This window comes from Artibeus jamaicensis, unplaced genomic scaffold (genome assembly GCF_021234435.1).
Source record: "Artibeus jamaicensis isolate MK-2021 breed Jamaican fruit bat unplaced genomic scaffold, CSHL_Jam_final contig_3214, whole genome shotgun sequence".
In the NCBI taxonomy this organism is placed as follows: Eukaryota; Metazoa; Chordata; class Mammalia; order Chiroptera; family Phyllostomidae; genus Artibeus; species Artibeus jamaicensis.
In genome coordinates this window covers 714,610-740,359 of record NW_026521760.1, presented here as the reverse complement: position 1 = coordinate 740,359, position 25,750 = coordinate 714,610, and the positions used below count along the sequence as shown (strand labels likewise).

The window sequence follows — 25,750 nt, the reverse complement described above, 5'->3', positions numbered from 1 at the left end:
ATTTTGAAAGTGCTTATGTTATGTTGATATTGTACTTCATTATAATATAGAACTCTGGGAACTTAACATATAAAAGTATTGTAATAGAACAAAAGAATGCTTAAAATAATTTAAAATGTAATCCTTATTAATTGTGAGAATAAATATAAGTAAATTTCTTATCATTTTTTCCAGATTTATTATCTAGGATAGATTTGGATGAACTAATGAAAAAAGATGAACCACCTCTTGATTTTCCTGATACCTTGGAAGGATTTGAATATGCTTTTAATGAAAGTAAGTGGTACATGTTACATACAATACTTACTTAGCAATGCTAATACAATCATAGGACAGATGCTATATCCTACTTTTATGTGCCAGAAAGAATGTATTATTTTTTCTTTTGAGAAATAATGTTTCATCCTTTCATGGTGAAATTCTTCACTTAATCAAAAGAACCAAGTTATAATTTCCCATAAATTGTCAAGTCACTTAAACCAATAGACATGATTTTAGCTTCAGCTTAGGTGTTTCAACCCTAAGTGGTCAAGTCCCTGGCATCCAATCAGAATTCCCAATTATATTACATAGACGTGTGCTGCTGTTTCACGTGTTATTTCAAATGAAATGACTGGCAAAGGTGATCTGTGGTGATATTTTAGCATAATACTCAATTTTGTATGATATTTTTCAGGAATCATCCTTATTTTAAAATTTATTAGTTAAGTTCTGAATCAAATAAACTATGCATTTGGGATTTAGAAGGACAGACCATAGATTGCAAGGACGTTTCTGGAACACAGAATTCTGATTCATTGGGTAAATAACATACTGTTACACTTTGAGGGTAACGTTATTGCATAACTAGGTAGCATTTCAGTTTGAGCTTTCTAGTTGTTGCTCTGCATCAACTTGATTAGAGATCTGTCATCACTGTGTTGGTGGCTATCCTTGGTATCCTTTTACAACAGCAGTTATACTAGAATATTAAATGAACTAAATAGAAGATACTGGCAACTTTGATCTCTTCTGATACTATTTTTCATGCTTTTTAAATAAAGGCTATCTAATGCCACAGTATATGTGAGTAGTGATATTTTGTTTTCTTAAGTTCTCTATATTTTAATTAACAGAATCAAATGAGCACTGTAACATTGCCTCAGCCACTTTGAAATGATTACCATGTAGATTTTTTTCCAGAACAGGACTGGGGAGCATGTTGACAGTGTGAGTAACTCATAGAACTGTGGTTGCTTTGTGGACATAGAACATCAGTTTTCATTGAAACTTGTCTTTCTCCTTCCTTGAACATTTCTTAAAGTGAGTAGAAAAATACAGGAGCAATACACTTTTGTCTCTGCCTTTCTTATCAGATACACTCACATGCACATGTGTGCACACACACATCTTGGCATGCATTTGTACACTCATGCACGCATGTGCCCTCACACTTTTGTACACATCTACACCTTTGCATGTGCATGTGCCCTTTCATGTACACACTTCAAATGCACATGCACCCTTGCACACACCTACCATTTATTTTTAAAATATCCTGGACATTGTGTTGTATAAGTATAGACTAACAGAATGAAGCAAAGATGCTTACATTCCAAGGAGAGAACGTCATTTTTAAGGATCTTATTTTTAGCATGATAGAGTTCACCTTTGAATTCAGCATTAATGGTGAGTACTTGTTCAAAGAGGTAGAGATTTGAAAGCAGTCAACTGGGTCCCAATATAAAGTCCCTAAAAGTGTAAGTCTAACTGTCTTTGGGGGCTTCTTTTTCAGGTTTATAAGGACAAAAACTCTTATGAAAGCCTCAAAATGAAACTTTAATTACCTGATTGAAGAAGCTTCTAAATTGTTTTAAAGTGGTTTTTTTTCACATTTTTATTGTTGTTCAAGTACAGTTGTCTCCATTTTCTCCCCACCAATTCCCCCAACCCCAGTCATCCCCACTTTTTAAAAAGTGTTTTAAAGAACTTATTTGGGTAAAAGTAAAATCAGGGTACAAAAGTTCACTCTAGTCAAAAGGAAAGAGATTGTTTTTACCTGAATCAGACTGATAACTTGTTCTTTCAAATCACTGTGCCTGTTTTAAATACTCCTTTGGATTTAAATGTCTAGTTAGCCATTCTCCAGTTGTAATTGTGTAAGTCCCAGCTCAAATGTCCATGCTTTGGAAGATAAAGAAATGGAATGTTTTTCCCGTTTGTTCTTACCCACACTCCCTACACCCTAGGGTAATGTTATGAGGAAGCACACTTTTGTATCACCAAAAAAATTATTGGGTTTATTCATAAACCTTTTGGGTTTGAAATTTGTCTTTCATGACACCTGATATTTATTAAATTCTCACAATAAGAAGTGCACTGTATACTTTCAATGGATTGTTTTATTTAGGTCAGTGACAGGATCTGATAAAATATATGTATTAATACACACTTCCCAGAATGATGTGCATTGGCATACACATTTGAATATATTACAGCTGATTTTAGGGGACCCTAAGCTACAGTGTCCCAAATCAGACCTTTGACAGTTGCTGGAGAGGTATTTCAAACCCTTGGAAAATGCCAGATTTGCAAATACCGCTAATAACGTAAGTGATCTGGATAGCCCTTGCAGATACTAATGCTCACTTTCTTTGCCTTTTTTCCCCCTTTGCACTTTTCACACCATTGCTAATCGTTGGCCATTTGGTGGAGCCTCCCTTTCCCAAAGAATTGAAATCTTTATCACTTTACGAGAATTATATCCAAAATAAGTAGAGAATTTAAAAAAGTCCATCTCTTTGAGATGTAGTTGTATAAGTGGGCTGTTAATTCTTACTAGCTAGCTAAGTCAGTTCTCTTTCACACACTAGTCTCATAGCAAATACACTACATTTCTATATTCTTTACTGTATGTCATATATCTTGAAGATTGCTCTAGTCAAAATCATAAGTGATTATGATTTGCAGATGCTGTCAATCTACTGTATTAATATCTTATGTGGGAATATCCCTTTTCTAAAAAGCATAACAGGTACATCGTTTAATTTTTATGATATCATCCGACATAAAAGAGTGTCATAATGATCCAGTACAGTGTCTCATGTTAAGAGTACTAAAAAGATCTTTATGATAAAAGATTAGCCTTTATTTTATATATTAAAAATACCCACATTTTGTGTGTGATAAAGTTGATTTATAAAAATAGTGAAGTAGTTTTACTTAGAGTAGTATATTTTCTGGGTTCAGTTCTAGCACTATAACTTTCAAGTCTTTTCTCCACTTCTCTATCCCCTCATTGGATAAAAATCACATATTAATTCCATTCATCTTGATCATATTCCTCTTCTGCCTTTAAACCTTTTCCTGTGCCTCACTGCTCTTGGAAAAAATTGAAACCCAGTAGTTTGGGCCTTCTACTATTTGATCCCAACAGGTACCCCAGTGTTAAATTTTATTTGGCTCACTGCTTTTTTTGTTCCCGTTAAACAGAGTTGTTCCCTGTTACTTAAATTTGTTGTCCATTTTTCATTATTTTGTTTATATTTCTTGGGGAAAGGGGAGAGTTAAAGCAGATCACCTGTGGTCTGTTTCTCTCCTGATTACCACGGGGATACTCCCAGGGTAAGAAAGAAGACAGGTGGCCTGCTCTTCTCTCTTTTGTAAACGTGCTGCTAATTTAATCTTTTAGTGAATACAGACTAGTGTTTGCTAGGAGGAGAGTCCTCATTCGTGGCAATATTCAGCAGGATGACTTGTTTGGTACTGCTCATGATAAGCAAACCTATAATCTGTGGGAATGTGAGGCATGTTTCTCTGAAGAATACTGCATGGGCAGCACCACTGGTGCTCTGGCACATAGAATGGAAGTGTGTTGTAACCAAACGCTCACCAATGTGTGAGGTAAGCTGCATGGATCAGTTACAGAGCTCGGCTTCTGTGGACCAGAAGAAACTCTCAGGCTCTTTCAGACCTCTCCCTGTTTTGTCTGCCTCTTGATTGCTTATACCCTTGAAATTATTAGTAAAGTTATTAATAATCAGTAAAAGCTCTGGATTGAGTGAGTCTGACTTGGTAGTCCAAACTAGTATTGGCTCACTGCCTCTCTCATTTCTACTTGAAATTCTACCCATATTTCGAAGCCTAGTTGAGAAGTCTCACCAAAACCTTCTGAGCCTGTTCTGGCCTATTGCTATCGTTCCAATGCATCCAAACTCATTTTAGACTTTACTGTCTATATGAATTGCTTGTGATAGATTGTTGACTGACTTCATTGTTGTTTAACTTCTTAAAAAGTTGCTTAACTTTTTAATACTTAAGCTTTTACTCTTCAGATAGCCTCTAAGTTTAAGAACTGGGATCTTATATATTGTAGGCCTTCAAATGCTGGTAATTTAGATTAGAACATGAAGATCAAAAAGCATAGCATTTGAGTACTTGGGGCCGTTCTATTAGCGTTTTTATGCATTTTTATCATACTGATATTTGAAGAAAAAATCTAATGAAAAAATGAAACAGTTCTGAGAAAGCTCTTTTAATTTTTTGTTAGATGTTGTTTTTACTTCCCATATTGCTAAACATGTACTCTGAATCATAGCAATATTGTTTGTTTATCTTCTAGAGGGACAGTTAAGGCACATAAAGACTGGGGAACCGTTTGTTTTTAACTACCGAGAAGACTTGCACAGATGGAACCAGAAAAGATATGAAGCTCTAGGAGAGGTATGGTTACATATACAACTTCACCCTTGTTTTTCCTCAGTTTTAAATAGTCTGAATAAAAGTTTTAAAGTTGAAGCAGTTTATGTGCTTGTTCTACAAAAAGTGATTTCAAAAAGCTTAGCTTGTAGCAGGTTAACTTGTTAGCTTGCAAGCAGGGTAAAATGTACGGACTTCACGGTTCTGACATTGTTCTCCTGCATTTAAAATTTAATTATATCTAATGCCCTGAATAATTTCTTCTGCACATATAAAAAGTTTGCCCATTTTCACCTGAATTTAATAATTACATGCTGTGAACTTGTAGTATCTTCATTATAGAGTGTTTATGCCATATGATTTTAAAGAAGAGCTAGCTTTGTTTTAATTTTGTATTTTATTCTTTTGCATAAGCCCTGTAGTCTTGCTCATTTGAACAAGTTCTGTTCTCCAAATGTGCATTGTCCTTCTTGACATCTGCATCTTTTTCATTTTCAACTCCTGTCATCCAATATCATGTATAGCAAAATCTAGTTAGTGTGTTTTACTAGACAATCTCATGTACAAGTGATTCCTTTCTCCTAGGATGTCCTACCTAATTTTTGGACATAGGGAGAGTTACAGATTTATTTTTGGTGGACCTTACTCCATGATAATCAAAATATTTTGAGTTTTCACTTTAATGAATACATATATAGATATAGAAAATATTCTGCATTATCTAGATTTCCACCCCCTTTGCCTGCATTCACATTTGTGTTCGTGACTGCATTGGCCCCAACTGATCAAACAAAATCACAGGATTTAACTTACAATGCAGTATTTTCAAATCTAGATCATTAGACCCCCTGAGCTTCATGTACCATGTTCTTTTATTCCCCAATATATTGGTCAATAGTAAACATAACTTTGCAGCATAAAAGTGAGCACAACAAAGACCCAAGGATGGGAGAAGACAGGCAGATTGTTACAATATTTGTTACACTTCGTCTTGCTTCTCATGTCTTATTTGAAATACTTGATTTCATTGCTGATTTCACTGTCGAAAATTGGTAATTAACTGAATTTCATTTCCTACATCTATATAACTAGTACAAGTTCTAGTTATAGGCAAATAATGACACAATTTTCACTACAGTGAATACGTTTAGAGATTATTGTAGTAGGATTGACAGGTATGTGGACCTGTCTTTTCACCCGTATTCTTTAATGTCTGTTTCTGAGCTGTGCCTTCAAGTCTCAAGTTAGATTTAACCAACTTACTGTCCTTCATCTACACTGTATACTTTTCTTACACTGTTTTCTCTCTTTGAAATACCCTCCCTTCCTGGTCCACGATACCCCTCCCTTCACAAGCCTTCAGGTTTGGGCTGAGATGTGTCTCCTTTAAAAAGCCTTCCCTCATCTCTTCAGCTGTAGTCTTTCTCTCTTCTCAATTTCCTCTCTTCCTGTTGTCTTTTTCTTCCAAAAAAATTAAAGATGGATGCCATTTAGTGCAATTAAAAGTTAAATTATAAATAAATAAATAAATAAATAAATAAAAATAGTGTTAGTAAACTAAAAGCACAAGTTTGCTTTATTTTTCTGAAGGTACTTTACTATGTATTCTATTTTATGAATATCTTTAAGTAATTGGGAAAAAGTTTCTGTGTCTTCATGATATTTTTTTGAAAATAATGAATTGTGAAACAACTATATGATCTGTTTAGTATAAATTCTGGATCTATGCATTTTTAGAGAATTTCTTAAAGTTAGGAACTTAAACATTAAGATACATATTTTCTTATTGGAATGGAAAAAAGCGATCTGTTAATGATAGTTTTCCTATGCGTAAAGCTAAATAATTTTAATTGTTTTATTCTAGTTTCCATTTAAGTTCCAAAAGTTTGAGACTCTTAAAGCTTTGCTGATTACAATTACTTGATAAAAAATAGACTCTATTTGTGACATATTTTGTTGGAAAAATTTTAACCTTTATAGTAAAAATGTAGACTTATGTTACTATAATTAAGAATATTTAAGTTCTTACATAACTGCTCACAGTTCTTAAAAACAAAGATCTTTGTGTTCAACTTCTACAAATAATGTAGTACTTTGCATGACCAATAGGATCTTTAGTTCCATTAAGCAGTATCCTGTAGCATGTCACCAAGTCGTGGACATAGAAGCACTGAAAACCTCCTTCTCCTCCTCGATGGATAGGGCAGACAGAGTTCAGTAGATAGTGCAAATTTGAGTTTATTGTCTGGGAAACTGCCTTAAGAAACAGTTCTTAATATACTTAAGATTAAAGTTTAAGAGACAGGTTTTTACTTTAGCCAGCAAACTAAACCAATACTCCTTCTGATTTTGTAGTGTTTTTCTACCAAATTATCAAATTTTTTCTTCAGCTGAGAACTGTTATACAGAGTGGAACAAAAGTAGGCTTACGGTTGTTTGTATGGAAAAAATAATACAATAATCAACAAATAATAATACAAAAATACGACGGTATTTCACATATGACAGTAAGCCTACTTTTGCCCCACCCTGTATGTTTCACTACTGCTGTTTCAGTTTATGTTTATCTCTCATTTAAGATTATTATAGTAGTCATTCAGCAGAAATTGTTTTTAAGACTTGCTCCTGGAATGCTCTATCATTTCTATGTAAATTTAGCTATTGTGTAAATAAAATAAACTGAGATGTCAGTTTGTTTATAGAATATAGTGAGTGCCCTAACCACACAAAAGGATACTCTTTACGTTCCCATAGTTACATCTTTATAGTGAAACGTATGCTTTTGCTAATATGTATGTATTTTTTACTGTCTACCTATAGCTTGATAAAAAGTTTGTATAATTTCTCTAAATTTAGAAAAATAACTATCAGTTGAATGAGGTGTGAGTTTTGTGAAAGGATAACTTCGACAGTAGAGGTCTTCAGTATATATATACTAGGGCTGCATGCTAGAGGATGTGTCTGGTAGACTCAGTCAGAAAGCCTATAAAGGTAAATAGGATGGTAAAAACTCAGCATGTAACTTGGAAAATTTTCTCAACTCTTTCATGTCAATACTGAATTACTATTAAATGGATAATTTATAATCCAGCAGAAGTTCTAATGAAGAGATTTGATATTCTTGCCTAATTTGGGTAGTTGCATTTCCTTTGGTATTTATCTTGCTTGCCTCTTTAAGAAGTAATTAATTGTCAATGTACTTAAGGAGAGAATAGCAGTGATTAGGTAGTAGGCTCAGCTTTTTCTTTATGGATACAATTGCACTTACAAAAAAGAGCTAAGGGCATATTTTTTCCTGCATCTGAGTTGGTAATATATCTTGTAAAATAGTGGAAAACTATTGAAAAATGTTACATTTAAAAAATGGAATTTATTAAAGAATATAGACCAGTGGTGTCTTAAAGGTTTTTACAGAGGCTGTATTCAGGTATTCGAAATAGGAACAACTTAAAGTAAGGAACAATAATATAAATTATATTATATAATATTTAAATATTTTAATGTGGTTATCTGTATATGCCTTCGTATAATGCCTTCATATAATGCCTTCATATAATTTGAGATTTATATGTCTTAAATTGTGCTAGAAACAAAGTGCTGGCTGTTAGGAAATCTGGGACTTGGTTCTGGTCAGTCACTATCTATGTGACTTTAGGAAAATAATTATTTCTTAGCCTCCACTGTAAAGTGTGGATGAAATTTTCTGTACTATTGTGAGGAATAATAAGATGCATGCATGTGATATTTTATATTCTTTACTCTGCCCAGCAAATATTAGGAGCATGGAATGAAAACAGAGCTATACTATTAAGATTTCTAGTTCACCTTTATTAGTAACATTATGAAGGTTTAATTTCTTGTTTTTTTCCCTCTTGCATTTCTCTCTTTGTCTAATTATTATTACTAGCATAAAATGTATATTTCAGTGGTAGAGACAAAGAAAATACCATTGAATGTTCAGAGTTGGTTAGCAATTTCCTTGACTTCCATCTCTCTATAGTATTCATTCCTACAAGTGGTGTACTATATCCAGGATAATATCAGTAATTAGACATCTTAGAGTTGAAGAAGTAGTTATTGAAATAATGAGAAAGCCCGTGAGAACAATTGTAATAAGCCTCTTAGAAACAGAAACACAGACCAGTTGAACATAATACAAAGTCCAGAAGTACACAGAAAGTTAAATACACTTGGAAATATTGTTTATGTTATGATGCAGTCAGATCAGTGGAGCAAAAGGGACTTTAAGTAACAGATAGATAAGAATTCTACATAAGAAGATAAAATTTGACTGTACATCCTAATGAACTCCAAATGGGTCAGATGTTTAAATACAGAACATTAAGTAACGCCTGTCAGTCCTGCAGTAGCACTGATGGTGGTTTTGAAATACCAACCCAGTATCAGTGACTGTGGTTTTGAGATACTGTTTCCCATTAAAGCAACCTGATTTCTTTGGAGAAATGTTGGATTCCTGTCCAGGGCAAGAAACAAATGACGTGAGCCTGGAATATTATGTCATATTAGATAGCAAGGAAGCTGCCAAAGATGACTATCTCTTCTTTAAAAAAAAAAGGCAAAATAAAACCAACAAAATACCACTCACCAATGGGCAAAAGGCAAGCACTTAAAGGGGTGGGGGTGGGGTGGAAATGCACATAGCCTTTAAACATATGCAAGGATGTTTAACCTCATGCATAATAAAAAACATTTTATTTTATTGAAATAAATAACTGAAATAACATTTCTCACCTGTCAGGTTGACAGAAATCTATAAGCTTGATGCACACTTACTATATAAAGCAGGAGAGAAAAAGGACCTCTATTAACACGTAAAATAGTATAATCTCTTTAAGAGAGGAAATTGACAATTCTTAGAAAATTACAGATGCATTTCCCTTTTGTGTGAGAAAGGAGGGGAAAGAAATGTATATATTTGTTTATTTTTATGGAAAAACTAGAAAGGTAAAATTAGTGTTTATCTTTGGGAATGTGGAGGAATGAGATGAAAGAATGGCATTGAGAAATTCCTAAAGCTTTTTTGTATAGCCTTGATTTTTTGAACCATATACATATTTTAATATGTTAAGGCAAAAAATACATAAATTGAAAAGAAGTTGAAGCTAATGGACATAAGTATACATTGTATATCTACTTGGTAACATAACCAAATAGAAAAAAGAATTATTTCAGAATGTCTTTTGGGTATAGTACTTTGTACTTCCTTTGCTGGATTTGCCTTAAACATAAGAAGAATGGCCAATGGAGTATTAAAATTAAATCAGTGGTTTTATTGTAGTTAGTGATATTGGTATAAAAATTTTGATACTGCCCTGGCTGGTGTGGCTCAGCAGATTGAGCACCAGCCTATGAACCAGAGGGTCACTGGTTCAATTCCTAGTTAGGTCCCATACCTGGGTTGCAGGCCAGGTCCCCAGTAGGGGGCGTGCGAGAGGAATATCAACCTTACACTGATGCTCTCTTCTATTCTTCCTTTCCCCTCTATCTAAAAATAAATAAAATAAAATCTTTAAAAAACTTTTTGATACTATTTTGTAAATATGGTTAAGTATTAAAACATATAAGTTAATGTAATGATAAACTATGATTTTGCAGGATTAGAGAAAGGAGAAACAAATATAACATCAAAGCAGTTAGGAAAACCCCTGTAGAGTAAAACATGAATTTTGGAATATCACGGTAAGTATGCAAACAATGGCTCAGACACTTGGTGCCTTTAATTTACATGACTCAACAATGGGTGTTCAAGGAAACACATTCTTATTAACAGGGTCCTAACCTTGGGGGTACTGAGAGCACTCCTGTTCAGAGCCCTCTCTCCCACGAGACCCAGAGCTTCCCTTGATCCCCAAAAGGCCAAAACCATGCCCAGAAATTCCCATATCCTTATCTGTTCTTAAGCTGGACATGCAGACAGCTCTCCGTTCTCTCTGGAATGTGCACATGTGGGTTTCAGAGTCACCATCCTCTCACAGCAGCTCTGTCCTTCACTACCTGGGGTGCCCTGTTCTCAGTCTCCATGCAGCAGTCCGGGAAACCATGAGCTGCATACTGTCCCAGCCTAGGACCCCGCTCCAGGAGTGGGCTCCCATCCTTTGTGGGGTCTAAGCCCCTGGTGGGTCCTGCATCTCCTGGTCCCACAAGTGTCCCCGGTCATGCAGGGAGCAGAGTGAGAAGCCCAGAATGTCCAAATGCCAAAAACCTAGAGGGAGGGAGTTTACTGCAAGCTCGAAAGTCCCGTACCAAGAGTTCCCATACCAAGAGAGTGACTTCTCCATCTGTCCATCAAAGAAGCAATAGTCTGCAACTCAGCATTCTTGGTCACAGTTCAGCTCCGAGCACCTCTCATGTGTCTCTGTGTGGCCTGGCGGGTGCCCTGCAGCACCACCAGCTCTGTCACCCTCTTCTAGAGGCAGGCTCTCAGGCAGGCAGACCTTGTGTCAGTCTCTTCTTCAGACCTCCCTGCAGACCTGTAGGCAGACCTCCCCTGACCTCAAGGCAGTCCAATTTAATTTAAATGATCCACTCAGAACTTCCTTCTTGATTTAATATCCAGCTCTTCCTAAGGTGCATTAGTGTCTGCCATTTTTGTCAGCTCCCCAGTGTCTTTGACCCTTTTTTGGCTGCCATCTTTAGCCAGGGCAAGAGTTCCCAACCACATACAGTCATCCAGGGAGGGCATCCGCCCCTGGCTATGTCCAGGAGTCACTGTCACTTTATATTTTGCCCCAAGCAGCAGCCTTCTTCCTTTCAGGAAGGCACCTCTATTAATTTGTCTTTATTATGCTATGTGTCTTAAATGCTGTACTTCCTGCTCTGTGGGCACCCCTCCTACTCCACATTCTGCCTGAAAGCAGGATTGTGGGGGTGTTCCCCTATTTTTAGAGGATCACATGTTATGCACCCCATTACATTACTGCAAACTCAATTATTTTTTAAAATATATATTGTAGTTCTACCCACTGGAAAAGCCTGGAAGTAGTGATTCCTTGATAGCAATGAGTAAGCTTAGTGGTAAGATCTTGGTTCCTAAAAGCATTGCCTAGTAAAAGGAGCCAGAGCTCCTTAGAGAAAAGGATGATTCCAGTTCTGGAACTGGGGAAATAAAAGATGAACAAACAGTCTAATGGAATCCCAAAACAGAACAAGGGTTCTAGTGATTATAAAATATTTAATAAAAAGACATGATTCCATAATATTTTAAAAAATATAATTTGCTATCATCAGATGAAAATTATCTGAATATTGGTAATCATAGGGAAAGAATCAGGTAACTAGATTTTGAGGAACTGTAATTCATTCACAGGTGAAGAATGAATCTTTAATAAAGAATACTGGTCAATAAAAATAAAAAAATATGATAGAATTAGAAAATCATCATTTTGCTACCTCTGATAGACATAATTCTAAAGATTTTTCCCAAAGATTACCATTTCCTGCTTATTCCATCCAATGGTAATCTAGGTGCTGCTGTAAAGGAACTTTTCAAGTGTAAATAAGGTCACTAGTCAGCTGACTACTCAATCCCTGTTGGATTCAAGTTCACCACAAGGTGCCTACTGCTTTAATCTGATCAAACTCGCTGTTTCTTTTTATCCTGTTTAATTGCTTTCCATCCACAGAAAGAAGGGTGATATGTGTTTGTCCACAGAACACTATGGCATGACAGGCATGTAGCGGCTATATTTTGTCCATTGTAGCCAGGAATGTTTCTAAGCTTTCAGTCATTCAGGTTAATAGTTACACAGTGGTCATTCTGCTAGGAGTTGTGTGTTGCATGATTTGATGACCCAGCATGGTGCAGTTCTAGGAAATTCTTTCTCAGATCATATCCTTTGTAATAAATGCAGCCTGAAAAATAAGAATCAAAAGATGGTATATTACTGGAATTTCTTTCATTCATAACTGGGTCCTATTTGTCATAATAACGAGTGACCAAAATGTCTCCATGTTGATTTTACTCAGGTTAGACCTCGTCAGGTTCCAAAGCAGAGCCAGTCTTGACAAACAGACAGCTTCACATCTTTAGACATATGTTATACGTTTTCTAAGACACAATATTATTTTCTTGCTTGGAGTTTATCTGAAGGGACCAGTCAAGTATTAGATTTCTTTGTTGCATATTCATTTATTCTTTCATCTACTTTAAGCTATTATTTATTTATTCTTTTTACTTGTTATTTATTTTAAGCCAAACCATTCCAATTTTGGAAGGGACATCAGGTTTATCTACAGTGCTGGCCCAGTTTTCTGGAAGATATATGAAGCTAGCAAGTGCTTCCCCTTCACTACTTTCCCATTCACACAGGGCAGGGCCACACAGATAGAGAACTAGTGGGGGATATTTTGGCCACTAGGCACTACAGCTGCAGTCACTGTCATCCTCAATTTTGCAAGATGGGTTGAAGGTAAAATCTATCCCATTAGGCCTTTGCGGATTCTGAAATAAAAGCTTAACACCATAGTAACTTTATCTTGCTTTAGGATTATGCCTAACTGTAGCACCCACTGTTCAAACCCTAGAACTGGAACAGCTTCATAAAGTAGAGAAGGCATATTAAAGTAATGTGGGGAAGAATTATATAGTGATACCAACATCCTCCCCAACCCCATCTTTCTGAGAGCACTTGCAAAAGCAAAGGGATCTGTCTTGTGGGGACCTGCCTTTGGTCCCCTTCGTGTTGAGTGTGATCATACACTTGTGAATTTCCTACTTGACATTATTTCTACCCATTTTGATAATAAATGTTCAATGGCCTCTTCCAGTTTTTGTAAACTGTTGCTCAGAGGATGATAAGCCATGTGATATATCCATTTGATGTGTCGTTTCCTCACTCATAAAATGCAGTTTTTGATCTGAAGATAAACTTAGCTTTCCAAATTGGTACCGTATATATGAGGTCTGTCCACAAAAAGTCCATGCATTGCTAATATAATGAGAACAGTTTGAACCATTTGTGCAACTTCAATGTAACCTGGCAGCCGAGGAGAATGGACTGAGATGCACATATGTGACAATGATGACCTCACTGTACATAGTCAGTGGGGGTGGTAGATGGCCTTCAGTGACCATGCGTACTGTGTGGCTGTGACATTCAAAATGATTGAGCAAGTGGAGCAGCACATCTGCATCAAATTTTGTGTTAAACTTGAACATTCCTCTGCAGAAACTATTTGGATGATTCAGAAGATTTAGAAGGCTGCAGCTATGGGCAGCTGGTGATTGGCAGCTTCATCATGACAATGTGCCCACTTGTGCATCACGTCTAGTGCTGAGTTTTTTTGCAAAACATCAAATTACTCATTTGATTCAGCTCTTCTGTAACCCAGATTGGGTGCCCTGCGATTTCTGGCTTTTCTGAAAATTAAAATAACCTTTGAAATGGAAGAAATTTCATACCATCAGTGAGATTCAGGAAAATACGATGGGGCAGCTGATGGCAATTGAGAGAACTGTGTGAGGTCCCAAAGTGACTACTTTGAAGGGGACTGAGGTGTCATTGTCCTATGTACAATGTTTCTTATATCATGTGTCTTCTTCAATAAATGTGTCTTTTTTCATATACATAGTGGGATACCTTCTGGACAGCCTATGTATATATATTTATACATACACACACATATAAATGTGTGTGTATGTGTGTGTATGTGTATTATGGACAGCATATATATGTGTGCGTGTGTGTGTGTTTTGCTTCAGTCTTTTTATTATGTTTTAAGTATCTCTATCTACCACCAAGTATGCAAAGCTCAGTCCAGAGTAAGTGTCTATACCTGCAACACCCAGTATAGGCTCCTGGGGCTATGGGCAGTGTTCACTTGCCAGCTGTCTGCAGAGCCATCACTGTAGGAAATCTGCCCATGGCTTGTTTGCAGTCTGTCTTTCTCATTGGTGGATAGAATAGCCCTTGTTGGCATGTTGTGCCTCAGAAGGTGCAAGAGGAGTAAGCTGATGATTAGTCACATTACATGGCTGCTGCTCACCTGTGCCTGTACATTTTATGAACTGAAGTGGCAACTTTGACCATATACTAAGGATTTCACTTGTTGGTTCCAGTCATCTTCTGATTCTTTTGATGGGTATCAACATGGCCTACTTTCATGAGTTCCTTAAATTCTCAGAGTGGACCCCTTACTCATGGGTTCTAGTCTGCATTTCTGCATTACCTTAATAGTCCAATTTTCTATTTCTCTCGCCATATCATCTATTTCTATTTCTCTTGCCATATCATCCATTTTCTATTTCTGCTTGGCCATATCATCAAGCTATTTGCTACTACCCAAGGGTCAGAATACACACAGACTTAAGGGCTCTTTGTTGTTTAATTCTTCTGTCACTGAAAGCCTAACAGCAAGCATTTCAAACCACTGAGCTGATTTATTCTTGTCTTCTTCAATCCGAGTTTTTTCCCATCAGCTTGTCACAGTTTGGTAGCCTGCCAGACAGGATCCTGTTCAGCACCCTGGAACTGCCATCTGTAACCTAGGCGCTTTTTTGTTTGTCAGCTAGGGGCTGATAGTAGGGTACTACCCATGCGTCTAACTAGAATCCAGTAATTCTCCAGGTGGCTTCAGAGTTGGTCCTACAGGGAGAGAGGCCCTCGTCTTGTAGATATGATGAGTACCTCCTTGTTTTCTTCCATAGATGTTTCTGTATAAACCATTTTCATTTTGTGATGGAAATTTTCCTGGCATTGTCTTCCTTATTAGAATGTTTCTTGGACATTACACAAACACTGTAAGTGTCTCAGACCTCAAGGGATTTCCTTCAATTATGGAGGTAGTTGCAGGTCATGAGCAATAACAAGCCAGCATCTTTCAGAAAGAATGTTCTATGTTGCTGCATCTAAACATTTTCTTGTCCCAAATCCCAGCAGTCACTGCTGGGCAGCACTCATGGACTTTTGTCATAAGATCAAGTCTGGATGAGTTTGAATTACAAGTACCTCCAAAATCATATTCAAGCATGAATCACAAGAGTCCAGATGTATTGATTGGGCTACTGTGCCGTGTTGTAATTCACAGCTAGCCAGCTGTTCTTCACTCCTGCGTTTTAATATGCTCTTCTTTCATGTGGCTTCATGGAGAGGAGCTAGAAATATTCACAGATATAGAATAAGTACCCTCTCTAATCCTGACCACCCAATTAAGTGGTATGCTTCTTGTTTGGTTTCAAGGATAGGCAGTGACAGCCGTTTATTCTTAGTCGCCTGTGGGAAATCACCAGTAACTCCTGTCCAAGTGACTTCTCAAAACTTTAACATTTGAGTAGCCCTTGGATCTCTGCCAAAATTACCAACCAAAATTATTATCCAAATGATGACAGTAAACTGGTGAACTCAAATAATCCTATTGCAAAACAGCAAATGTGAATTAGGGTCCTTCCCACATGAAGACAAATGGTGATTAACTCTTTTCTTGTATCAAGAAAAAGGCATTTGTAAGATAAAAAAAATAACATTCTTCTTTAGGTAATATTGAAAGACTGCTGCCCTGTTTTTAACTTTTAGAAAGAGAGGGTAATAAAGAAGGATGTAATTTTTTTCCTGATGCGCTTAGTGCTGGGTAGAACAAATAAGATAAATAAAATCATAACTTTGATGTAAAAAGCTAGAACATTTAATAACTGAGGTCATATGGGGCATAGTTATTTACTTAATAACCAGTGAGAGTGAGACAGTAGTTTGAGTTGATTTGTCCTGAAACTGAGACAAATACAGAGTAATTGGGAGTGTGCAGTCACACACACACACACATTTTTAAAATTAAGATGTGGATTTATCCAATGAAAGATTTTCCAGAATTTTTTCAATCAGTTCTGCAAACCTTAAGAGAAGACCATTTTCAACCAAAGTAGGCAATTACTACATTAGTAATTAGGTAAGATTTCTAAAAGAGACTCTCCTGGGCCGTGGTGGTATTCTTGGTTAGAATTGGTAGCCCAGTGTGGCAGATAACTATCATGTCACAGCAACCATTAGTTAGAAATCATGTTATTGCCTTCTGTCATTAACTCACTGTGTGCCGCATAAAGCAACAGACTGGAAACACACAGCCTTGGCCTGCTGACATCGGTGTCCACTCCTCTGCTCGTGCTCAGAGATTTAAGGTAATGTGTTATAAAGCTAAGTGTTCTCTCTCCAAAATATATGAAGATCTCATACAACTCAACACCAAGAAGAAAAACAATTCAATTAAAAATGAGCAGAGGACCTCAACAGACATGTCTCCAAGGAGGACATACGGAGGGCCCAGGGACATATGAAAGGATGCTCAATATCACTAGCCATCAGAGAGATGCAAATTAAAACCACAAGATACCAACTCATTCCAATCAGAATGGCCATCATAAACAAATCAACAAACAACAAGTGTTGTGAGGATGTAGGGAAAATGGAACCCTAGTGCAGTTGGTGGGAATGCAGACTGGTGCAGCCACTGTAGGAAACAGTATGGAATTTCCTCAGAGAACTAAAAATGGAACTGCCTTTTCACCCAGTGATCCCACTGCTGGGATTATCCCTAAGAATCCTGAAACACCAGTTCAAAAGAACCTATGCATCCCAGTGTTTATAGCAACGTTATTTACAACAGCCATGTGCTGGAAACAGCCTATATGCCCATCAGTAAATGAGTAGATAAAAAAATGGTACATTTACACAGTGGAATACTATACAGTGGAAAGAAAGAAGGAACACCTACCTTTCACAACAGTATGGATGGAACTAGAGACTATCTGCTAAGTGAAATAAGCCAGGCAGCAAAAGAAAAATACCATGTGATGATCTCACCTACAAGAGGAACCTAATGAATAAAACAAATAAATGAGCATAATAAAACCAGAGGCACAGAACCAAAGAACAGACTGACAGTGACCAGATTGTGGGGGGGAGATAAGGAGGAAGAAAGGGGAAGGATCTAGTCAAAGAACATGTATAACGGACCCACGGACATGGACAACAGTGTGGGGATTGACTGGGAGTGGGAGGTGTGCAGGACAGGAGAGTGCAACTGGGGAAATTGGGACAACCGTAATAGATCCACAGTTTTTAAAAAACAGTGTTTATATTGGGGTACAAGTAGACTCAGTTTGCCTACAGTTTGATAAATTTTGAAGAAAAAAGATTCATTGTATACTACCTGCATACTTTATTACTTGCTTTTTCAAATATTTAGGCTATGATGTTTCTCTTATTAAAAGTTATCCCTGGAGCAGTTTTACGTAAAAAATATCATCTGTACATAGATCTTCAGGACCAAGTAGGGAGTTACCTGTATTACATGTGAATTGTAGGTTGATATTCACCCTTTGTCCATTCGGAGCCTTTATATCTTTTAAGTTGTTTCATGTGAGTCTCCCGGTAAAGGCTGTATATGTTAGCTACTGGAAATGGGAATGAGAAGTAGGTGTGTGTGCTTAAACTTGTGTGTGTGATTGTTAATATGTTTGATACTAGTTTATTCATTTCTAGAGTTACCCCCCAAATCATAATCAATATCGTAGGTTTTAAAATAATGTATAATATGTAAATAATTCTGTGGGAAGTAACAAAAATAAATTTACTTAGCTTCTCTTTTCACTTTTATTCTATTTCAATGTGTATAGTTGTGCCGTGACCCATTTTCTATCGATTATCTGCTCCCCTTCATCTTTTATCACACTTCCTGTACTGCTTTTTTCCAGTCAGCTTTTAAGCATGCATAAGCCTCTCTCCTGTTAATGATTTTTAGTCCTTGTTTTGTTTGCTCATTTAGCAACATTTGACATCAGGACTTCTCTCTTTTCAAAATATATCCTAACTACACTCTTGTGTTGCATTAGTCTCTGATCCTCTTCTTACCCCTCTGTGCACTCATTCCCCATCTCCTTTGCCACTTATTTTACTATTATCAGCCCCTTAATGTTAGATTTCTCAAGGCTCGGTTTCAGTCTTCTTTTTTTCTCTGTGAATGATTTCACTCCCATAGCTTCTGATTCTATCTCTGTGCTATTTGTTCCTAAATTTTAATCTATATCCTTTTCTCCCTGTGCTGTGGACAGCTTTGCTTGGGTGTATCATTAGGCATCTTATACTCTGCATGTGGGAAACAGAACTGATCATCTTTCTACTCCCCAGGAAACGTGTTCCTATATATCGCTAATATATGTAGTCACCCAGACCAGCTACTTATGAGTTACACTTGGGTTTCTTCTCTCCCTCAATTTGTAGAGCTTGCCACTATTTCTAGTTTTGTACTAACTGTTACTCTAATCCTTTCCATTCATGTGGAGTCCATCCTAGTCTAGACCCCTTTTCTTTGTTCATTCATTCATTCATTCATTCATAAATTTAACTAGTATTTTGACTGCCTACTCTGTGTCAAGCAGTATTCTAGGTACTGAGGAGATCACACAATCACCAAAACATCCCTGCCCTTATAGAGATTACATTCTTGTGAAGAAGGGGGAGAAGAATAATAAACAAAATAAGTAATATTTATGTATTTTGTTTTTCAATTTTATATTTCAATTATAGTTTATATTAAATATTATATTAGTTTCAGGTATACAGTATCACTATACTGTATAATCATATACTTTACAAAGTGGTCCCACTCCCCGATATTTCAAGTACACACCTGGCACCATATATAGTCATTACAGTGCCTTTTACTATATTCCCTATGCTGCACTTTACATCCCCGGGACTATTCTGTAAGTACCAATTTGTATTTTTTAATACCTTCACCTTTTTTACCCAGCCTCCCCAGTGGCCCTCCCTTCTGACAACCAAATATGTCTGTTCTCTGTATCTATGAGTTTTATTTTATTTGTTTATTTTGTTCCCTAGATCCCATATATAATTGAAATCATGGTATTTGTTTTTCTCTGTATGATTTATTTTACTTATCATAATACCCTCAAGGTCCATCCATGCTGTTGCAAATGGCTGAGTAATATTCCATTGTGTATATATGTACTACAACTTTTTTATCCAGTCATCTGTTGATGGGTACTTGGGTTGCTTCCATTATCTTGGCTATTGTAAATTGGGGTGCATAAAAATATGTATTACTTGGATGGTGATAGTGCTTTGGGAAAAAATTAAAGCCGTGGGTAAGATGAGTTGAACAATGGAAAGAGTATACATAGAGAAAATTTCAAGCCCTTGGTCCAGGAGCACTTCAGCATTAATCTATTGAGTAGATGAGAAATCAGCAGGGGAGATGAAAAAGAGCAGGCCATTGAGTCAGGAGAAGAACCATGTAACTGTGATGTACTTAAAGCCATGTGAAGAATACATATCAAGGAGAAGGAACACTGATTTCTGTAGATTCAGTCACATGGAAATCAATGAAGGTACTCTCATTGGAGTTCTCTGGGCTAGTCTCCTTGGCTAAGTAGAGTTCTTGACACCTTCACTCTGAAGACAAATGTTATTACAGAGTTAAAAACTTTATTATCTTCTATTTCTCAATGACCTTAGGAAAGGTCAGACTACTTCATATGGCTACAAGGTTGAGGCTGACTTGTGTAGCTTCATGTCCCTTTGTCATACTCTACACTCAAGTCATTATGAACTTTGTGAGTTATTTGAAATTCATTTTCTCACAGCCTTGATATCACCTCTCCTCTTTGCCTGAAGCACTCCTTGTCTTCCTCTATCTAACTGCTACTCATTCTCAGGAAGTAATTGTCACTTCTTTAGTGAGACCTCTGGTCCAACATTAGGTCAGATTCTGAGAGATTGTAATATTTACTGTATAACTCTTGTCACACTTTTTTTAGTTTATTGTCTTTCTTTCTCAAAATACCTTTTTCTCTCTAAACTGTAAGCTAAATTAGGTCAGAGGCTCTGTTCACTGGTTGATATTATTCCTGGTGTCCAGTACAGGAATGTCACTTAACATTTTTTGATTGAATATTAAATAAAATGACATGATATTTGCATTTCAGTGCTGTTACGGGATTTGAAGCATTTTTTCCTGTTCTAACTTCAGATTAGGTACATTTTTATGTAAAATGGGAGGGTTTGACATTGCAGTAGTAATCTACTTTTTTTAACCTCACCCAAGAACATTTTTTCACTGCTTATAAATAGAGAGGACAGGAGAGGAACATCAATGTGAGAGAGCAACATGGACTAGCTCTCTCCCGTAGGTGCTCCAACTGGGGATTGTATACATCTGAACCTGGGATGTACACACCCAGACCAGTGATCAAACCCACAACCCACAGAAGGAGGCTCTGACTAGAAATTGAACTAGTAACCCTTTGGTTATGGGATGACACTCCAACCAACTGAGCTAGACCGGCCAGGGCAGTACTCTACTTTTTAAGAGTCTGCATTGGATATTCAAATTTAGCAGGGAAAAATATCTACAAAATGCAAAAAATGTGAGATTGAAAGGTATAGTATAATGCATTCCTACATTTATATAGCTCAGAGATGAGAAAACTCCAGAAAACTTGATCATAGTTTATGGATCCCTTCAAGGTAACACTATAAATGAAGGAATGGAATTATTTTATTCTCTGAAGATTGTGGGAAGGTAGCAGTTGCCTAGAGCTAAGGAAAGAAAAGTTTAAGTTGAAAAATTAAAAAAAATTTTCTGCTTATACACTGAGAGAATTGACGGACAATGGAAAAGCCTTAGAAGCAAGCAAGGCAGTGAATTTTGAAGGTACCACATTCAAGAAATAATTAGCTGTAGCCGTAGGGAAGTACTGCTTTCTCTTGTGATATTTTGAAGAACTGATCATACTTTATTTTCTTTATATTCGGAACTTATCCTATGCTGCATGATTTTTAAAGTTCCCTGTGAAGATTTTAGATGACTAAGTAGAAAAAGGAAAAAATAAACAGCTTTCTTAGGAACATTTAGTGTGTTATTATAAGATCTCATATTCATACTTCTTAATCACATTGCCTTCCAATGTATACATTGGGAACTTTTATTACAACAGTATATTTATGAAGAATTTTTTAGTATCTTAGACCTAGTGCTATGGTAATATAATACATGCATTTTTATTTTAAAATAGTTAAATATTGTATTTAAAAATATTTAGACTAAACCATTCTTTGTAATGCTCTAAAATAGTATTTTGAACATGGTAAATTATGTGAAGTTAAGGTGGGCATTTAAGAAGGTCATTGCTTGTTTTCAAGATATTTTTAGTGAATTGGTTCTTTAGTTTATTAAAGGATAATTTAGTGATTATAGTACTTAATGATTCAATTTAAGATAGTGATTTTTAAGAGTTCTCCAAGAAAACTTCGCTGATCTGCCATTTTAAAATAATCTTTGGACCAGCCTTGGGGGGAGAAAAATCACACAGGAGTTTAGCTAATAAAGGAAATTAAATGGAATAAAATTTTAAATAAAGAATAGAAAAGAAGCCTGGAAAAGAATGAAAAGGGAACAAGGAAGACTTGAGAGAAGTAGTCAGAATTAAATTTAACAATATCAACAATTATTTTAAATGTAAATGGTTAAAATGGCAGATATTATTATATTGGATAAGACAGAAAGACTTAGCTATATATAATTTATAAGACCCTGCTTTAAAGACACTGGGTATAAAAATAAAAGCATGGAAAAATGATATATCATGGCAGCTTTAACCAGATGGAAGCTGGAACAAGTATATTAGCATGAGACAAACTAGATTCCGGAGTAAGGAATATTACTGTTGCTAAAGAGGTCATTTAATCATGATAAATGGATTAATTCATCAAGATAACATAATGTAAATCCTAGAAGTGTACACACCTATTAACAGAGCAAAATACACAGAGCAAAAAGTGATAGAACTGAAAAAAGTAGATAAATTAATTTGTAGGTGGAGATTTCAGTACCCTCTCAATAATTCATAGATAAAAAACCAGGGAGGATATAGAAATTTGAAATAACACTGTTGCCTAATGTTATTGAATAAATATTTTCAGAACACTTTATCCAAAAACATAGGAATATACCTTATTTTCAAGTGCACTTAGAACATTTAAAAAACAGACCATATTCTTGGCCATAATGGAAATCTCAACAAAATTAAAAGGATCCAAGTCGTAAAAGGTGTGTATCCTCAGAGAATGCACAGTGTGTTCTTTCTGATAGAAATCTCTCGGAAATATCCCAATTTTACTGTTTAACTAAACATTACAGTTTGAATAACCCATGAGTCAAAGAAGATATTCCAAGGTAAATTACAAAATATATTTAATTTACTGAAAATGGAAATATTGCATACTACTGGAGTACAGCTAAGCAATGCTTACAGGAGCACTTATAACATTAAATGTTTATATAGAAAAGTATAAAGGTTTAAGATTGATGACCTCAGCTTCAACATCTAAGAAACTACATAAAGAAGGGCAAATTAAATCCAAAGTAAGTTAAAGAAGAAATAATAAAGATAAGAGCAGAAATGAATTAAATATAAAACAGAAGGCCTTAAGGAAAAAAATCAATAAAACCAAAAGCTGGCTCTTTGATGGTATCAGAAGATTTGATAAACCTTTAGCCAAGAGACACAAATGGACAATTTAATGTATAAATAGGGGTTATCACTATATATTGTACAGACATTTAACCAATAGTAAGGAAACATAATGAATAACTTTATATTAATAAATTCAGCAACTTAGAGAAATGCATAATGCCCTGGAAAAACAACTATAAAGTCTCACTAAAGAAAAATAGATGACCCAAACAGGTTATTTTAACTATTTCTATTAAATTATTCTAGTTTTATTTAACAATTTCTGTCAAGGAAATACTTCTTTAACAGAGATAGTTAAAAATCGTTTCTCAAAGAAAATTATAGACCTATGATGGTGTCAGTGGTGAATTCCGCCAAACATTTGTAAAGGTCACACTGGAGAAATTATAGTTATGTTACTATAGATTTTAACCCTTTCTTTAACATGGCTCTGGTTTTAATATGAGAAAAGATAATATATTAAACATTGTTTATATAATTATGAAAACCAAAATAAGCTATGAAATGTTTGCTCCCTTATTGTGGGTGTCTTAAAATCTGTCTTTTTCACATTGTTTTATTTTAGGTAGATCAAGAGATAATTTATGGTATGACTTTGAATTGATCAGTTTTATTATTCATAGGGTTATTGAATATATAAAGATCAGCTCCTTTTAAAAGATTATAGTAGATGGTCAGATCAGTGTGAGATATTTTTATTTGATGAGTTTTTATGATCTTAATATCCAGACTTCTGTGCTAAAACTGAGGAATTTTGAGTAGCAAAATCACAGAAAGAAATAATAGTGATGATTGTGTATTATTGATTTATTAGCCTATTTATTGAAGGTAGGAGCTGGGTTTTCTTTTTTTGTATAAATCAATTTTTCACAATACTTATAATTAATACATATTTTTGTAGGTAAATGCTTGATTTTGAGTAGTATCCTTTATTAATAGTCTTTTTAAATAAACATTATACTTATTTACTTTTAGAGAGGGGAAGAGAGGTAGAGAGAGAAACATCAGTGAGTGGTTGCCTCTTGTGCGCCCCCTACTGGGCACATGGCCTGCCACCCAGGTGTGTGCCCAACAGTTCGCAGGCTGGCACTCATTCCACTAAGCCACAAAAGATAGGGCCCTTTATTAATATTCTAAATAACTTGAAGATAGGCAAACTTTCTGAGTGTGAACAGAACCATTTGACATTATTTTCTAAAAGAATCGATTACTTAAGATTAAGGATTTCTAAAGACAAATTGATTTTGAGAGGCACAATGATCCTGACATTTTTTTCCAGAAAACAAATTAGTTTATTCTCAACATGCGTGTTTTCACAACCCTGTTAAAATGAGTTTATTCTCTGAACTTGTACCGAAACCTACATATTGCTAAAATGTTATCAAAAGACCTTTTAAAAAGTGCCAAGAAATCAATTATATATTTAGGTTTATTCTTAATACTAGCAGCAGGAAGAGCACATTGTGAGCTAAATTGGTTAATTGAAATTGGAATCAGTACTACCTTTATACATGGATCATATACCAGAAGATAATTAAGAACTACATTAAGATAATCTTGAGGACTAATGTGCTCCAAATATTTCTGTGTGGAGAATGGCATACACATATACTATAAAGAACATATAGGCATATGGATTGACTTAACATTACTTAAAAATACATTTTTTCATTATTAGCCACAAAATAAAGGCAGAACACATAAGTAACAAGATTTTTTTTTCCTGTGACATAAAATTTCAAGATCTCATCTGTTGAACAAGTTTAGAGTGTAACGCACCAAAGAATTCATATAGGCAGTGGTTCAACAGTCCATTAAAATCTTCTGACCCTTGCTATTCAAAGTGTGTTTACTCAAAGCAACATCTGGCAGCTTATTAGGAGTGTCCTCCCAGGCCTCACCCCAGACCTACTGAATTAGAGTCTACATTTTAATACTATATCCAGGTGATTAATATGCATATTAAGATATGAGAAGCACCAAACGACTTCTTTGGGAGAGGTGTGAGCTTTTATGGGGCTATGGCCTTATTTCTGAAAAGTTTTAGAAATTTTAATCCTCTTTATATCCTGGTATATCTCATACACTTCTAACACTTCAACTCATGTCTCAGACATCTGAAGTTAGGTTGCTTTATAGCAATTTGCAGCCTCATCAATGAATAAAAAGATGGCAAAGAAATGGCTTATTTCTTTGTAGATGGTAGACACAGATTAATTTAGCTCATAAGGGAACATTTGTATGGTGTGAATGTACACTAATATTTAATTTCTTTATGTATTTCACTTGGAAAGTACAAAACATTTTATAGTGATTCAATTGTTTAATTACTTAGGACTTACAGTTTAAGTTTCTCCGAAGTCTTGTGTCTGGTGTGACCATATTGTTCCTCAAGAAAGAATAAATGCTGTTGTTGAGGAAAGTCCTGAACTTTCGTATACATTCTTGCTGAGTTTCTCAGATTGGAAGATTTACCCATTTGCTGATTTGAGAGAGTTTTCTGGAAGAGTGGGCCTGGCTTGTTTGCAAGACTGTTTGCTGCTTGCTCAAAAGGTGGTGGGGCCT

General features: G+C 35.6%; 1 protein-coding gene across 3 annotated transcripts in view; it reads left to right on the top strand.

Moving 5' to 3' along the window:
• The window catches only part of FAM172A (family with sequence similarity 172 member A), a 412,801-nt gene that overhangs the window by 41,602 nt on the left and 345,449 nt on the right, over nt 1-25,750 (top strand). For all 3 annotated transcript variants that reach the window (XM_053663579.1, XM_037164133.2, XM_053663580.1), the window contains 2 exons: nt 175-276; nt 4,601-4,701. In XM_053663579.1, coding sequence (XP_053519554.1) covers nt 175-276; nt 4,601-4,701 — 203 coding nt within the window. The remainder of the gene's footprint in view (nt 1-174; nt 277-4,600; nt 4,702-25,750) is intronic.